Source organism: Rhea americana, unplaced genomic scaffold, assembly GCF_003343005.1.
Source record: "Rhea americana isolate MKP2758 unplaced genomic scaffold, rheAme1 scaffold_89, whole genome shotgun sequence".
Lineage (NCBI taxonomy): Eukaryota > Metazoa > Chordata > Aves > Rheiformes > Rheidae > Rhea > Rhea americana.
Window position 1 is genome coordinate 1,636,437 of NW_028187077.1, and position 17,177 is coordinate 1,653,613.

The window sequence follows — 17,177 nt, forward strand, 5'->3', positions numbered from 1 at the left end:
TTCAAAAAAGTGAAACATCTTTAGTTGTCTTCCAGCCATTGYACAAAATTTAGATGTGATCAGACATGTTGAGATCTTTTAAAAATGTTTTTAAAATTTACTCAATAGTTCTAAGACCAATCTGACTACTACTCTGACTTCCTGAGAGCATCTTCCCCAGAAAGGTTTAAAGAAAATTTAAGAAAATACAATCTTCTATCCTATGCACTTTCTCTAGAAATGCAAGATGGTGAGAAATAGAGATTAAAAAAAGGATGCATCAAAATTTTCTTCAATGCTTCTTGCAATTCATGATCCTTAATAAATCTTCTGTGTGTGCAACAGGAAAGTTCTGATCAAAACAGAATTCAGTTTTATGATCATCACAGCTTCCCCAATATRCAAACAAAAATCAACTTATTACCTGATAGCTGTCATTCAGAAATAAATTCACTGGAGACAGTACAAGTTGAAGCATTGTTTCCCTAAATCCCTTCTTCATCTCAAAACACAACCTTTCCAAGAAGGCTGTAGGACATTCAGGTCCATCTGGACTGCAGTGCTAAAATAAAAATCAAACACATCCACTGTTGAAATTCTCAGATTAGAAGCAAAGGTTTAAGTGGTAAGTATGCTACTTTTCCTCCACTTCTTCTTAAGAAGTTTGTGCAACTTCAAAATCCTTCTGACATAACCACACAAACCGCAATTCAAACTCATTTGGGTGAACCCATATGTTGTAGTTGCTGCTAATGCAGAATGCAACATCAGAAGGCAGCTCTGCTAATTATCAGAGAAATCATGTACTGATCACACAAAATCAAGTTCGTTGAATAAAATCATACAAAAAAAGTCCAGTTCTGTCTTCCAGATAAACTAATTTTGTCTCAAATTGTTTCAGATGGCCAAAATTTCACTGAAAAGTATACTCTCAGTTTAGAGAGCATCTTCCCTAACACTGCAAGCTTCCCTTAACAGCTGCAAGAAATGAAATTTAACTCCAGGTTCTACAACAGAAAAGTTAAATGAAGCAAAATATTTTAAGATTCCAAGGCACTTACAACTGGTAATCGTCCATGCACTTTGTACAAATTAACAAGCACAGTAATATCCCACGGACGCAAAGTAAGAGGGTGAACTGGCTTGACTGAACTTTCATTTTCTTTTTTGTCATTTTCCACTCCAACAGCTGTCCATCCAGAGCTTGAAGATGTCGACAGTGACAAAACAGGACTTGAAATAACTTCTTCAAAATCAGTGTACATGTCATCTTCTCCAAAATAATTTTCCTGAGAAAAGAAATTATTTGCTATTATCACATGGAAAACAAAATAAAAATACACAGGCAATAAAATGAAATACAAATCCAGAGTTTTTCTGTAAAGTTAGTCTCCCAGAAAATAAGCAGTAAAGATATAATTACAGGTGAAGAAACATACGTAGTTTTTCTTTTTATGAAAGAAAGGTCCTTTTTTATTACATGTATAATTTAAGCGCAAATTTAGGTCATGTGCTTTGCAGGAGAGRGGCTTTCAAAAGTTCTCAAAGTAACCATATTCTAGACATATGCAGTACAAATAACTATTCTGAAACACTACTATTCATGTTTTTAAAGAGACTTTGTCTCTTTAAAAGGTAACTTGGAAGATAAAAGATAGATAACTTGGAATGAATGCAGAACACCATCTTTCATGCACTCTTCTGAGACTTATCAGAAGATTTAAGAGCCTTAAACGTTCTTCTAAAATACTCATTCATAAACATTTCCCCTTGGATCTGAAATCCAACTTTGTTTCTAAGCCAACTCTCACTCAGGTATCCAAGACCAAAAAACTTTGTCAAATTCTACTGGGAAGCAAAAAAATCTATCATTAAAAAATCCACTTACAGTGTTTTACACAAAGTGCATCAGAATCAGATTTCTCATACTTGGTCATTTTCCCCCAGCAGATCATCCCCTCCCCCAAGAAAGGTTACACCTATATAATAATAAAATTAACGAACAAATTAAGACTCTCAAGAAGAATTTTCCGGATGATGCAAGTTCTAACAAATTATATTTTAGCGTTAATACGGCATTAGAAGGRTTGGAGCAAAAACCTTTCTAACCAAAGGAGGTTTGACACAGACACCAGTGCTGCTCCCTCGTTCATTCACAGAGAGTAACGTAGTGCCCCAGCTTCCCATAATGACAGAAATGCTCCACCTACTATAAACTCCAATGATGATTTCTAGGACATGGACAATGAGTACTAGACTGAAGATCAAACAAATAGGCTTGAAGTTTACTGCTCCCCTCTTTCCTTTCTAAGTCTCATTTGCCTTCATTTTCATTCTTGTCTAAGTGCAAGTCCTCAGAGCAAGCAAAGAGGAAGCATACAACACAATAAAGTGATTTCAAAGTATTCCAGCCCTTGAAAAAACTCTGTAGAAAAGGCAGGTCCATCATCAGACTTGAAACGACTCCTTTGGACATGTAACTTTTCTATCACAAATTGTGCCTCTAAAGTATTTTCAGTGTTATCATGCTGTGTATGAACCAAGTACCGTTTGAGGGTCATAACAAAATCCCTCAAAAGTTAAGCACAGCTCACATGCTCTGCTTCCAGCAAAGGGCAAAGTGGGGGGCTCGGTGCTGCTGGAAATCGGCCAGGTGCCAGCAGATGGTGCTAAGCAGGCGGCCAGCTTACTGCTCGCACCTTTCGCAGGGCACCCTGGCACCCATGCTCGCCCCTTCGCGGTCCGTAAAGCCTCCAGTAAGAAGCAGAGCGTTACATCGGAAAAACTGCCCCCAAGGACAAAAAAGCTTAATAAAATTTCACGAACAGCGCACATGCATGTGGGGAGGAGTCTCTCCCACACGCATAAAAAAAGATGAAGTCTATCTAGCCACTAGGCAGGAAAACAAACGTAACAAAACCAGAAATCTAATAGGTAACAGATGCTGTCAGTACAGCTAGGGGAAAGAAAAAAATATGTAAATTCAAGTGACAAAAACATTAAAACAAACACTTTTTCTTCCGGAAAAAGAATTATTCATCTAAATTTTCTCTTGAGTCTTAGAAGATAAAAGCTCGTTTTAACCTGAGAAATCTGCACCTATGGTCAAAAATTTAAGTGTCATAGAAACAAGGGCTCTAACATAGCACTGTCTATATATACCGCCAGGAGAAAAGGGGTGCTGAGGAAGGAGGAAATTGTTACAGAAAGACAGAACCACTGCATGAATTTATGGGCTGGGAAAAAAAACTCAATAAAGAATTCATTAACATTATGCCAAACATGGGTGCAACTATGGGACATATCAAAGGAAACGAAAGATTTTCACGATATCTCACACTAGCCTAATTTTTTTTCATTCTTATTTTAATGGCAACATAAAAAGGGTGTATTTGCAAAATCCTATACCATACAAAAACTTAACATTTTCTGCTATTCTCTGTGTATGTGCAATGTCTTTAAGTAAACTGTTAAAAATTACTGTTTCAGTGTGGGTCCTGACAGTGATCACCTGCCTTAGACAATTCCTCATCCTCTGAACCACAATGAAAGCCTCCAGAAATGCTATTTTAGCCTAGACCTCCTAGATTGAAGCAGACCTTAAAAAAAAAAAATATTTCCTTGTTAGCCAAATCAAAGTGACAAGATTAATCACCTTTCCTTCTGCTGGGGCAGAGGAATAAATTGTTTCTCACCTTCTCTCCACCCCTGAAGATCAGTAATGGAAGAGAATGGGAGATAAGGAATATATACAACAATTTTAAAGTATTAAAGCTTGACATCAAGAAAAAGATGAAAGGATGAAAAATAATTTTATATATCCATTGAAGAAACTTTTTAAATGAAGTTTATCCTTACATCCTTCTCTATTCCTCCCTATGCTCTTCGGAATTCCAGAAATTTCATTAAATCAAAACACAGAGGATTAAAAAAAAAATCAGGACACTGCAGAACTTAAAGATGCACCGACAGTAAGGATTCTGCTACACTTTTGCATAATAGTGGTTGTTAACATAAGCACCAGTCATACCTCTTTTTTTTTTTAATAGCTACTGTTAATTTACAAAGAAGCCCTGAAAGTCTGCAAAAGCCAAAGAAGTTTTCTGTACATGAAGACAGGAATATATACTCCTTCTTGAAAGGAAAATTATGTTGATACAGGCTTCTACATACATATTATAAGCCTTCTCATGAGCCTCTGCCAACTGAATTCATCCCAGCTATATCACATTACCAAATGAAGTCATTTCAAATTAGTCTTACAAAAACCTTTCATCTAAATTCATATCCCCTGCATACTGAATTCTAATTTTCTGCTTCAAACTAACTGCTTCCCTTTCCTATATAGGGCCATCCATAGATTTAACAAGTTGGGTTCTTATTCCTACCTTTACACACAGAAAGGCTTTCAGCAGGGGTCCATACAGGGTTATTTGAGAATCCGGGGAGAGTTCAAGTTCCACGTGGAGCTTGTCAGGGGGCAGCTCTGAGGGATCAATGGGAAGGCGTGTTGAAGCGGTGGGAGATGAGATGACACTGTCGGCTGTTTTCTGCGATGGCCTTAGCACAGATAACATTGTTTCTTCCATTTCTGACACTTGGAAGTGAACGAAAAAGGAAATCAGTTAGGCTTCTGATAGACAAAATTCTGCAAATACAAATATGTTAAATCTAAAACTATCTGTGGCATTCTAATATGGATTTTGTAATTATGGTAACACTTCTAAAATATAGAACAGGTTTTTCACATCCAGTAACTATGAGGAGTGAGGTCTGAAGTATTTTAGTAAATATGGATTATGCAAGAGAAAATCTCTAGTTACGAAAAATATTTCAATTTATTTATCTGGCTTTTCAAGTTAAACAAAGATATGTTTTTATCGCAGTATAGCAGATTTCCCACAACCACAAAGCTGCTGCAAAATAAACAAAGGTAAATAAACAGGAATACTGGAAAGGTTATATTAAAAATCTGTTCTGAACTAACCAATGGCTCTGTAGGCCAAAATTTCATCTCAGACAATTCAATTACTCCAGTCATGGAACAGCTAGCAAAATTAAAACTTATTTACCTATTCCTTCTTTTTATTTAGAGTTGGGGGGATAAAAGTGCTTTGTCTTTTTAAGTGAGGAAAGGCCAGGAGAAGGAAGTGAATAAATGAAAGTGCTTTTGGTATGTAAAGTGATTGCTGAGAAGTAAAAAACTTTATGGGAAAAACACAAAATGATTGTTCTAGATGGAGTAAGATTCCAGGTACTAGTTTAACTAGAAGAACTAGCACATGTGGAACTACAGTGAATACACACATGTGGCCACCAAATCTTTCAAGTCTTTAATTTACCATTATTGTCTATAATGCTTATTCTGCACTTGCACTCTTATCTGCAAAGTGACACAGTGAGATGACCACTTATCTGGAAATTGCATCTCATTATGCAACGTATTTGTTTCTTAGGGATTTACAGAGTCATATCAACTGACACAAAAGGAAATAAAGATGCTACAGCACCCTCACTAACACACACTCTTTGTCAGCATCAGAGATTAAAAATAACTGTAGAAGTGAGCTTGACTATACTGGATTATTCATYGAAAGAATCAGCAAAGAATTTGCATGGAAAATTATCTGCGCATATACAAAGTTTTAAATTCAGGTTCAATTGCTAGGATTACAAGTAAATGTTTCCAAATTTTGAAGTATACAAATTTGACATAGAAACTGACCCACAGTCTCATAAGGACATTTAAACGCGTCCAAGGTGAATCTTTCTTACTCTGTTTCATCCTCTTAAGTCTGAGCCTTTTTAAACTGTTCAAACTTAAAACCTAAAAATCCTTATCTAGTCTCATGTTTTCTAACACTTATGCATTGAGATCCATTCAAATTAGTCCTGTTTATTCTTCTACTACCTCTCCTTCATTGATTCTTCTTTCACCATCTCAATCTGGAAGACTCTAACCCTGTTAACTTGCTATACCCTTCCTGCTCCAGTTACTATAACCTACATTTGTCCCTGTGTTTAAGTATCATATAGCTTCAAAAAAAATTTTTTTCCAGTCGTRTATATATGAATTATTTCATTTGGCCACAGGTCTTAGCTGATCGTCATGGTTCACTTTAATGGTCCTAGCTACAATGAAATGCTCCATTTCTATTTAAAAAGACAAGACAATGCTGTCATATGTATATAGTGTATTTATACACTAAAATCACGAGACTGTCACAAAATCTAAAGAGAAAAAGCTTAGAAATGCTAAGTAATATAGTAGTGCCAAAAATGTTGTACTTCATGTTTAATATATTAAGCAGTGTTTTATTTTGTGCAACAACTCATTTAAGAGACCCACTTTGTCAAGTACAGGGAGAAATTAATTATAGACAGTATCCTCTTTATACACAGGGAACTGGGGCACTTTCCAAAGTTTTGCACCAGAAGTGGTATTGTCTGTTTTAAAAACACTTTCGATTAAAGATCCTGTTTGACAAGAACTGATAATTTGGCTCAAAATTAATTTTTCCTAGTTTGCAATCAGATCCAACAAAGTTACAGCAGCTTTGAAATTAAACATCCTAAATAAGAAAATAAAAGTGCCACTTACAAGACTGTTTTAACTGTTCATCTGCCTTTTGCGGATAAATTGGGTGCCACGAGTAGTCAATTGTAAACACAACACTTGGGACTGTCCAGCATTCAACCCAGCCAGCCCTTGCAGAAAGAGACATCAGACTTTTGTTAGAAGTACGATTGTTCCATTGAATATTTTCTATTAACATTTTAAGTTGCTTTCTCCACAAACAAAATAAAAATATGAAGAGTCAATATAAATACACAAATATATATCACAATGAAACTCACTCTTCTTGGGTAATGTTCCTCCATTTGGGTTTGCCTGTTTTCTGACCACTTTGACATTCAGCAGAAATACAAGATTCAGGACTTATTTTATTAGGCTGACAATCTTTCACCAACATAAAAAGGGAATATTTACTAGGATGGCAATCTGGTAGATACAAGTGAAGATCAACATCTTCTCCCTATAATCAAACATCAACCACAGAAAATTTTATTTACGTTCACTTTAGGCATAATGCTTCTAACATTCACGTGCTCGTAGGTTCCAGTATCTTCACTTTACAGCAAAGTGAGGGAAGAAATCTAGATTTTCACATGACTGCTGACTATAGCTCCCACCAGTTTCAAATACAAACCCAAGAGCTCTGTAAATTCTTAACAGTTACTAGTTCAATAACKTGCACATAACACATCATAGCAAGCTATAAAACACAGGGGCATGGCTTTTAGGTACCTCTGCTCTAATGCAGTTCAAGCTTTAATATAAAAGCTAAATGACTAGCCCAAGACTACCCTACACCTCAACTAAACCACAGTTCATATATATGTAAAATACATATATTCATACATATGWATTTTAATAAACCATTGCTTTCTCTACTACTAAATTACCAATATCATATATGTTTATATGTAGGAGTTTGTCTGGGGTTTTATTGTTTCATTGGCTGGTTGGGGCTTTTTGCTAGCCATACACTGTTTGTTTTAGAGATGATGATAAAGTGCAGTCCTTCAAAGAATATTACATTTGCTAAAAACACCCTACCACCATTATTTGTTTTACAGAACCTCCTAAAAATACCTAAGATGGCTTTCCAAAATGGTTTGAGATACTCAACCCAGAATTAATTTGTACTTTTAAATATGAATGCATATTCATGCTGTCAGTAGATGGGAATAGACTCTAAGTGAAAGAATACATACACACATGGTTAAAAAAAAAGTATATATATWTTTTTAATATATGTTTTATACATTTATATATATTTTTCTATATTTTTACATATTTTCATGTATGTGTATATGTATATACACTGTRCTTGTGTATGTATGTATACATATATATATATATATGTATGTAAAATGTGGTTGTATTTTTTATATATATAGTATTTTATTTGTATATAAATATATATACATTGTATATTACATATAAAATATAAATAATAAAATCAAAACAGCCTATGATTGAATGCTTCATGAAAGCAAGGAAGACCATTTAGTCCTGAGTTACTTAAAGAACAGTTATACAAACAGACAGTGAAAGAGTATTCTTCTTTGAGGGACTGAAAAAGGAGAAAAGGTACGGAAGCTACTTACTCTTAAAGAGAATCTAGTATTGCATGTGGTTGGAACAAAGTCAGTGAAAGGCAGAGAGAAAACAATGTTTAATGTTTCTCCACAAGCTGCCAGATAAACTGCAAGAGAAGAAGAAAAAAAACAATCATACAAATCTGTCAAAATTTCTCCCTTATCTGTTCTGAGGCAAATTATCAAACATATATAGGTAGAATTAAGGAAAATGTATTCAGGAACTCATGACAAAGGAAACTGTCATTTTAACCACTGTGTATTCAGAGTATATACTTCATTATTCTGAAATTATTCACTCCCCCTGGTTTGTCCTTTAGAGGAAGACACGGTACTTAGCAAAATTAAATTGCAAGCAGGCAGAAAAAAACCTGCAGCTAATATCTCGTGACTTTATTGCTCCACATCAGTTTTTGAACAAGAAAACACATGTTGAGAGTCCCTCAGGATTCTGATGAAACAGTAAACCTTAACACAAGTCCATGACTTAACATGATTTTTTAATCCACGATCTTCACATTGAAATGATTAGATTCTAGCACAGTGCATATCATTAAAATATGTAGGCATCAAACCAAACATAATGAAGTTCTGGCATCCTGAAATGTATCTTTTAGTTATGTCTACTCTGTTATCTCCTATTCTGAAATGAACAGAGAGCAGATATTTCTAATAATATAAAGTTAAAACGGTATTTTTGAACACTACTCTAAAACAATCCTTTTCTACGTTTAAGCTTTAGTTTACCAGAAGAACTGAACACCTGATGGTTGCTGTCTGCAAACTAGTATATTCAATCAAAGATTCAGAGAGGGTCCTTAAAAATGAATGCTAAAACATTATCTAGAGCTACATTTCTCAGAAGAAGGATACACTTGTACAAAACAGGTTAGGATTTACAGTGGTTTTTGGATGGCTTATGTGTACCACTGGTGGTAAAAGTGGGTATTTATCACTGAATGCATGTTTTTTGGTAGAAGTCTTACAAGTTTGGTCACTTGTGTATTCTTCTTCCAAAGGAAAAAAAAATAAATGACCTCACCATTTTCTTGTTGTTTGGTAGAACAGTCAATCCAGTTATGTTGATTTGCTGCCCAAATCATCTCAAATTGATGAAACATGACTTTGAAGTTCCACATATAAGGAACAAATGAAAAAATATCAGGTGCACTATCACTGGACCAGTCTTGGATCAAATCTAAAATTACATAAAGCAATAAAAGACAAGTTAATAACAATCAAGTACGAGATTTCTTTTAAATTAACCTAGCTTTTCATAAATTGTAAATATTAACCATTTGTTCCTTTACAGAAAATGAAAATGAGGAAAACAATACATAATAGTAGTTTCTCAGGCAGACATTCCACAACTACTTGCTGTGAACCCACCTCCCATTTCTCTATTGCTTTTTAAATTGGAGTATCACAGTTTTAATTATGTTTTCTATGAGTTTGGTTGTGATCAGGGGCAACAAAGTTACCTAAACATAGGATTTCCAAATTTTTTTCATTGTTTTTCCATCCTTCTACTCTGAAATGAGTACATCGTAATGTTTTCCACCACMACATCTAATACAGCAACACAGTGTTGCTGTAGAAGCTCATAAATTAACTCCAAATATACTGGTAGACTATGGTGCGTACTGCAGCACTATGCAGGTAATCTCTCAGGCCTCACAAGGAGGATAACTTTATTAGCAAGGCACTGTGCCTACACTAATTAATCATTCCTCCCAGCAGGGCTAATTAGCCCAGGCAGTGCCACATTTATGTGGCTACACTCCTCCTATTTACTGGAGCTGGAATATTCAGCAACAGGTTAGCGATGCTGCATCACACTGTACTGCATTGCATGCATGTATTCTTCCACACAGCCAAAATCCACGGAAATGGATTATTTTTGGTAAACATTTGTTAGCAACATTGCTACAAGCTAAAGCCTGAACAGCCGAGAATCAGTCAGCCCAATGAGAGAGACATCAGAGAAATCAATATCTTAGGTCATAATTATTAAACAAATCAGTAACTCTGGTAAAAATAAATTCATTTGAAATTTAATATCTTTTTAACATAACTGCAGATCAAATTTGTTTTGGCTGTTAGAAAAATATTCAGCATCTCTACTGAAATACAAGAATATCAMGTACTTACACAGTAATTGCCAATAAAAAAGACATTCAGAACTTCACCTCCAGAGACCATTTGTTATCCTAAGTGTGAAACCACAGTATCTGCCTTTTTATTAACAAAGCTTTGCCTTTGCAAAATTGGAAAAGAAATCATAAAGAAAAAAATATTTACCAAGTAATCTTTTTTAGTAGTTACCTGTAAAGAAGCTTTTCTGAGCAAAGATAAAATGATAAGTTGCTTTATAAACTTCGAGTTCACATTGCCATTTCTGTGGCATGTTCCATATCCGGGGATAACTGGCATTAATATGAAACTGTGAACAAGATATTAAAGCATCAGAGTTACTTGAAAATATGACAATGCTTGACTCTGCAGCTCAGCAGTGTTCACACATGTACTCTGCTGAATAATTAAAACTGTTTTCCTGCTGGGATGAACAGAAGGCCACTCCAGTTCCTTAATAATTTAATCTCTCTCTTTCTGTCTTTTTGTGTCTGAAGGTCAAGTGTTAGTATATTCATCTATTTGGAAAGTTATATTATGAACTTCTGATACTGCTTAACAAATTTACCATCTGTTACAGTAGCTACTCTAAGCAATTTATGATCCAAAGCTTTTTATTAAAAGCATCACTTTTTACAATATGCCGCAGATGATATCTCTTAGAATGTATTATTTTCAACCACTCAGAAGATGTTCAAAAATTAGACATTAAGAAAGTCTCTCACTAGTAATGCTATTTAACTACTAGTGAAAAAAATAAATCTACAGCTCATGCATTGCTAATACTAAGACAAAAAAATCACAGTGTTAGATTTATTTCAGGTAGTTTAAGTACATAGCAATATTTACATACACACACACAACACATTCTCTAGCATAGCTAGCAATTGTAATGATTTATTACTGTAAAATCTATATGAGCAACATAGTTATATAGTAAATAAATTAGACAAGACTTGTAAGTAGCACTCAAATCCCCCATCACGTACAATACACACAACTTTGGATACACATTACGTAAGTCACTGGGAGTTAGACATGCGTAGTTACAGGCACACCTAAGTTCCTTACATATTAAGGTTCTGTGCAATACATTCAAAGACAATCTTCATGCATTGTGTAAGAATCTAAAGAACCGTGATGCAGCCAAATAAATGTTCTTTATTAAAATAAAAGTCATTTTAAGATTGAAGCTTTGTGCTCATTAATGCAAACTTACAGCTAGCATTTCTGCTTCTAAGAGAGTCCTGTACTGCATACTGCTGGTGGCATCAACATGTAAAAGTTGCCCTTTAATTGTAGGTGAGTAGCCTAGCAGACAAAAACAAAGCATTAACATAGTTGTTCAGAACATGATTTGCACACATATTTTAATAAACATTGCCAGTGATTTCAGCAGTCCACTAACAATCAAAAATACCAGGGTGAGAATTAGTACTGATAATTTTGTCCCCTATTATTTGTCAATGAAGAGGTTATATAGGAAGGATGACAAAATCTTCTTGCTGTGTCTGGAAAGAGAGTAGTCTCCAGTCTCTGGAGATCTTGGCTTAAACTGCAGAATAAAACTCAAAAAAGAGGAAAAAAAAATCCAGAGAATAAGAACAATCTAACAAAGGGCTTCAATATCTGCCAACAACATGAGTAAATACAGGAAATATACTTCACCTTTACCTCAGCTTCACCTTGGGATTTGGGTTGTTTCTTTATTTATTAAATACACTACTATCTCTGAATTTAGTTTTTATAAGCTAAACATTTCTCAACACATTTCTAGAGTTAACCTRCTACATTAATCCCACCATGACACCTTACTGCTTTAAATTGACGGAATATGTGTAATATGATTCAATATACACACAGTTAAACTAAACTCTTTTTAGTAGTTACAAGATTTAAATGTGCATTTCCAAACCTAAGTAAAATGTGGAAGTAACTGAATTATATATGTAAGTGCTTTAACATCTTGTAGTGAAAGGAACAAGGAAATTGTTATTCTTCCTTTATAGAATCATAGAATCAGTAAGCTTGGAAGGGACCTCTGGAGATCATTTAGTCCAACCTTCAAGATATTCAGTCATAAGAACTAACATAAGCATTTAGGAAGAACATTAAGAAAGTAAATTAAGTTTAGCCTTAACTTACCATTTTCACCTACTGTCATGGGAATATTTACTTCCAAATATGATCCTGCACCAACATTTACATGTACAGCATTTGTTTCCTATATTGCAAAAGGAGGGAGGGAGAGGGAAAAAGTCCAAACATTATTTGACTAGGCTCTCAACACAGAGTGTATTTTATGCCTCTGAGTGTTATCATTCACATCTAAACTCCCGTGTTAAAGAATACAACAACTGAAGTATTCCTTGTCTGCCTTCAGAAAAATTACTAATGATCTATGCACCATGATACTAGATATCTGATGCATGATACATGATTGCTAGATCACAAAAAGGAAGAGAACAGGTGAAGAATGAAATCACTCCGTGTTCTGTTATTAAAAGTATGAACAGGGAAAAAAAAAAGAACTCATATATACTCATCTCTCCCCACTAATATCAGAAGAAATTATCTCTTTATCATGGCAAGCTCCATCCTGACGAAAGATTGCATAGGAAATTTAACAGGTTACCTATTCCCAAGACTAAGAGATGACACAGCTTAAGATGTAGCTTAGAAGAAACTTAAAATAAGTCAGCAAATATTAATGCATTTCAGCCAGGATTTGTCTTTTAAGGGTTTACCCAGAATCCTGAAAGATTAAAACAGTCTCTTAGTTTTTAAAACTATAGTCCTGTAACGAATCCCTGAGACATATGAAGACATGCACAACCGAAAAGCCCAATGTAATCACAACAGGAACGACCTGTTTTCTACACAAGATTTCATTATTTACCCTATTTTTGGTAAAAAGCAAATCAATAGTGGCATCTGCAATAATATTCATCCGCAGTTCAAAAGCAAGGATCTGTCTTGGTTTCCCAGGCTGTGCAATTTCTGAGACTTTCATAACTTGGTAGTCTGGTGGGAAGAAAAACTTCCACAAGCAATCCCTAGTGAAAGAGAAAAAAGAAATACTTTTATTCACAGAAGGAAAAAAACTTATGTATTTATCGCTTAATGATTTATCAGTGAGCTGTGTTGCCAAGTCTTTAGAAACCAGCATATAGGCTAAGAAAGAACATTTGTTTAAACTTTCAGAATCCTAAGATCTTCAGTCTTCAACAGCATGGAGATTTGCAACTCATTATTGAAATCAGACTCCAAATTCTAACAATAAGAAACGATTTTGAATAGGAGTCATAAAAGAACAATCTATAAGTGATTTAAAAAAGAAATATTTTTGTTCAGAAAGCGACAAAACTATATTTTTCTTCTTCTTCCTGAGCATCGGTTTGCAGTCTACCACAGGAACATAATAGGAAGCCAGCTGTCTGTGCTTGAGTTTGCGTATAAATAATTGATGTAAAGACCAGAAATATACAAAATACAAACTGTTTAGCACATCAGAATGAGAATGAAATGAGGTCTGTATTTCTGCAAACTCAGTCTCAATGTTACTACTTGAAAGGGAACCCACAGCAATGGAGTATGGACAGCATAGCTTATATAGTTCTCAAAAGGGTGGACTTGAGTATTTGAGGGGTAGGAGTTTCTGAGCACCCAGCATCTGACCACTGTAGCTGCTTTAAAGATTTTTTTTTTAAGTTAAAAATCATTATACATACATTTATTAACACCAACCTGTGGAAACCTAAGATTTTGTTACATGGAATATTACAGATTGATATTTCTAGAAGCGCTTATATGAACTGAAAGTACAAAGTCCACAGAATTTCTACAGATCTGTGCTCCTAAAACATTCAGACACTTTCCAAAACCCTATCTTCTATCCCTAGCATGGTGAGTGTTCCCATATATAAACCTATGACCTCTATAAACTCCGCACTAGCACCAAATTGTCTCTTATCTAGTCACTTAAAATTATAAAAAGCATACCATCACAGAGTTAGCTTTCTTGGTACTACTAAGATTATCATTCATGATTCACTGACTTGATGATCCCAGCAAAGCACTGCTTTGTAAACTGGCATTTTCTTTTAAATACTCTAAGATACTGTTAGATGTAATGATTACTCTTGGTTCACCATCCTCACATTCCTAAGAGACAGTTAATCGTAACAATTTCACAGGAGGATAAATGGAGGCCAAGAGAAGTATCTAGTAACTAGTAAGAGAAAAATGAGAAAGCACTGATCATGTCATTTTTACTTAATAGTCTTTACTCTGTAAATAATCCTACAGAAATACTTAGTTAGCCCTCTGTAGTTAACTCACTTTTGCTTCTGAAGTACAACAGTTGTGTTCTGGCGTAGTACTTGTCACTAAAATACCTAAAAAAGTGAGTATTTTGGGGACTGCATTAAGTGGTTGATTCTCCCCACAAGTGGTAAATGATTTCTCCTCATTATTTTCCTAGCCAGATTTGTAGGTCTATAAATTTTCTCTTTAATACACAGTGGATTCGCATCTCCAAAGAAGTCAGCTACTCAGAACAATAGTCAGAAAGTAAACAAGTAAAAGATTATACTCTTAGGTACACATACTTGATAACTAAAAAAACTACTCCATTCACTAAGAAATAGGAATTAAATATATTAATTAAAATATTTATAAATTAAGAACAAAAATTCACTGAGTGGCCCTAACTTTGGAAGGCCAACACATTAAACAATGATGAATTTACTAATCTTAAACTCTCATGGCAAAACTCTTTATTTTAGACTTCCTGGTTTGCCTCCTACCAATTACAAGTCTGGGCAAACACACCATGGAAACTTCAGAATGTTTTCTTAACAATGAGAAATTTAAGATTAAAACGGAAGATGTAAATCATAATAATACCTCTGCCTATCAGCCCAAGGTCCGTAATTGAAATCTGTTCCTTTTCCACAAACAATGTCCAAACCCCAGCATGGCGGCAGATCCTGTAATTTGCTGTCTTCATTGTTTGCTTCTCCATCAGTGCTCTCCTCTGTCTCCTCTGGTACAAGACCTACATTGCATAATATAATAAACAGATTATCAAAGGAAGTTGCTTCAAATTAGCATGAAAAATACTTACTAAGAACAACAGAGCTAAAGCATTCTAATGTCAGTTTTATTTGGGAATACTGTAATATGTAAATATCAAGCCACAATTCTATGTAAACTCCCTTGAGAAGGACAAGAATATGGCCAAAAATCCTTGGGGTTTTCCGAAGTGCTGCCCACTGATGTCAGCAAAACACTGCCATACACAGCAGTTCTACCTGTTAGGTCTACTTTCTGTCAATACAGGCTTTCATGCATCCATGTTCAGCTCTGAGTCCTATTTACAAACTAAGTTTTGTAACAAATAAGATTAAATTAACATAATCTCCACAAACAATGCAAAATCAAAAAAGGATTCAGATTCAAAAATTTTGCAGACTTAAAAAAACTTCCTGTAAAATAAAGTGGGAATATAATGCACTAGATTCAAAAACGAAGAAAGCAGACCCTGTGATGCTCAGAAATCCATACATCACATACACTTTCCAAAAAACTAGTAGAAAGTATTGACTACTTTTTCACTTAGAAAAACTTTCAGAAACCTGTAAAACTTAGGTTTATAKCCAAAAACATAACTCGTTTCAAGGATAATTACCAAAATACAAGATTAATTGCTTGCACGTTGTATATAGACTCACAGAAGACAATGCTGATAGAGCACCTACACCTATATAAAACAACTCACTGATATAAACATACATAGTTATATCATTTCACCCTCGGAATTCTCCAGGACTCTAGATAATGAACCAGTCTAAAAAACTTACAACCACTAGAAGAACATGGCTCAAAATTTCATATCGATACTAAATATGGAACACATCAACTCTCTCCCTTCTCTCTCAGTGAAAACTGTTTTTTTTTTTTTTCCATTTGCAGAAAAAATGAAGGCTGGATTTACTGAACAGCACTTAAGAATGTTCTTATTGACCCCAAAATATTATACTCTTTCAGTCTAGAGATTCAAATGGACCAAGCTCCCTTTATTTTTCAGCATGAAAGAAAAAGAAATTGTCTAGCAAATCCAGACAATGAAATAAATAGCTCTCAAATCCTATAAAATATTATTTTTCTATTTAGCAGAAGATACCTGGTTCATCCATATAGTAATAGATATCAACATCATTGGACTGCATTACAACAAAACCTTCACCCATCAGCCTCGGTGGTCTGTATAGGAAAAAAAAAAGTGCAAAGAGAAAGATTAAGAAAAGATGCACTAAGATGAATCTACGAATTCAAGCACTTTTATATGGAATGTGTTAAGCATAACAGAAGAGATTACATAGGTCAGGCTCACTTCTGACTTCCAAGTAATACATAATTAACCTTGGCAATATCAACAATACTGCCAATGCTAGGCTATGTCTACCCTGATTTGAAAAAAGAAGAAAATATACATATGTAGTTGCTTGTTATATAGTTATTATTCCTACATAAAATAACTTAAAAGATTTAATTAAAAAATCAAACATTAAGGTAACACATTCATCTTTGCACAGGGACATTTGTCACATGTTATAATCCATAATCAACTACTGATATTTTACTTTCAACATCTCATTTCATGAAGAGTTCCTTTCTCCTTGTCCTATATCACACACTTTTACCTGCTAATTGTTTTCGTACTAAAATAGCACTCTGAACCACAAGGGACAAGCAGTCTTCCGTAATTAGACCATTAGTAAAAAAAATTGCTGTTCTTTCTTAATAACAGACAGGGACCCAAATAGTAAAACCACTAGATGAAACACTAACACTATGATATTAGTATACTACGTTTCTTTTTTCACATTGTTGCC

The 17,177-nt window shown here is 34.6% G+C and overlaps 1 protein-coding gene across 8 annotated transcripts in view; it reads right to left on the reverse strand.

The window, feature by feature from the left end:
- Window positions 1–17,177, reverse strand: part of BLTP1 (bridge-like lipid transfer protein family member 1) — a 121,122-nt gene that overhangs the window by 81,198 nt on the left and 22,747 nt on the right. For all 8 annotated transcript variants that reach the window (XM_085323888.1, XM_085323893.1, XM_085323889.1 and 5 more), the window contains exons 9-21: window positions 16,466–16,545; window positions 15,187–15,337; window positions 13,178–13,334; window positions 12,424–12,502; window positions 11,498–11,589; window positions 10,471–10,588; window positions 9,188–9,343; window positions 8,155–8,252; window positions 6,838–7,016; window positions 6,581–6,687; window positions 4,368–4,576; window positions 1,041–1,268; window positions 404–541 (exon numbers count right to left, since the gene is read on the reverse strand). In XM_085323888.1, the coding sequence (XP_085180014.1) occupies window positions 404–541; window positions 1,041–1,268; window positions 4,368–4,576; window positions 6,581–6,687; window positions 6,838–7,016; window positions 8,155–8,252; window positions 9,188–9,343; window positions 10,471–10,588; window positions 11,498–11,589; window positions 12,424–12,502; window positions 13,178–13,334; window positions 15,187–15,337; window positions 16,466–16,545 (1,792 nt within the window). The remainder of the gene's footprint in view (window positions 1–403; window positions 542–1,040; window positions 1,269–4,367; window positions 4,577–6,580; window positions 6,688–6,837; window positions 7,017–8,154; window positions 8,253–9,187; window positions 9,344–10,470; window positions 10,589–11,497; window positions 11,590–12,423; window positions 12,503–13,177; window positions 13,335–15,186; window positions 15,338–16,465; window positions 16,546–17,177) is intronic.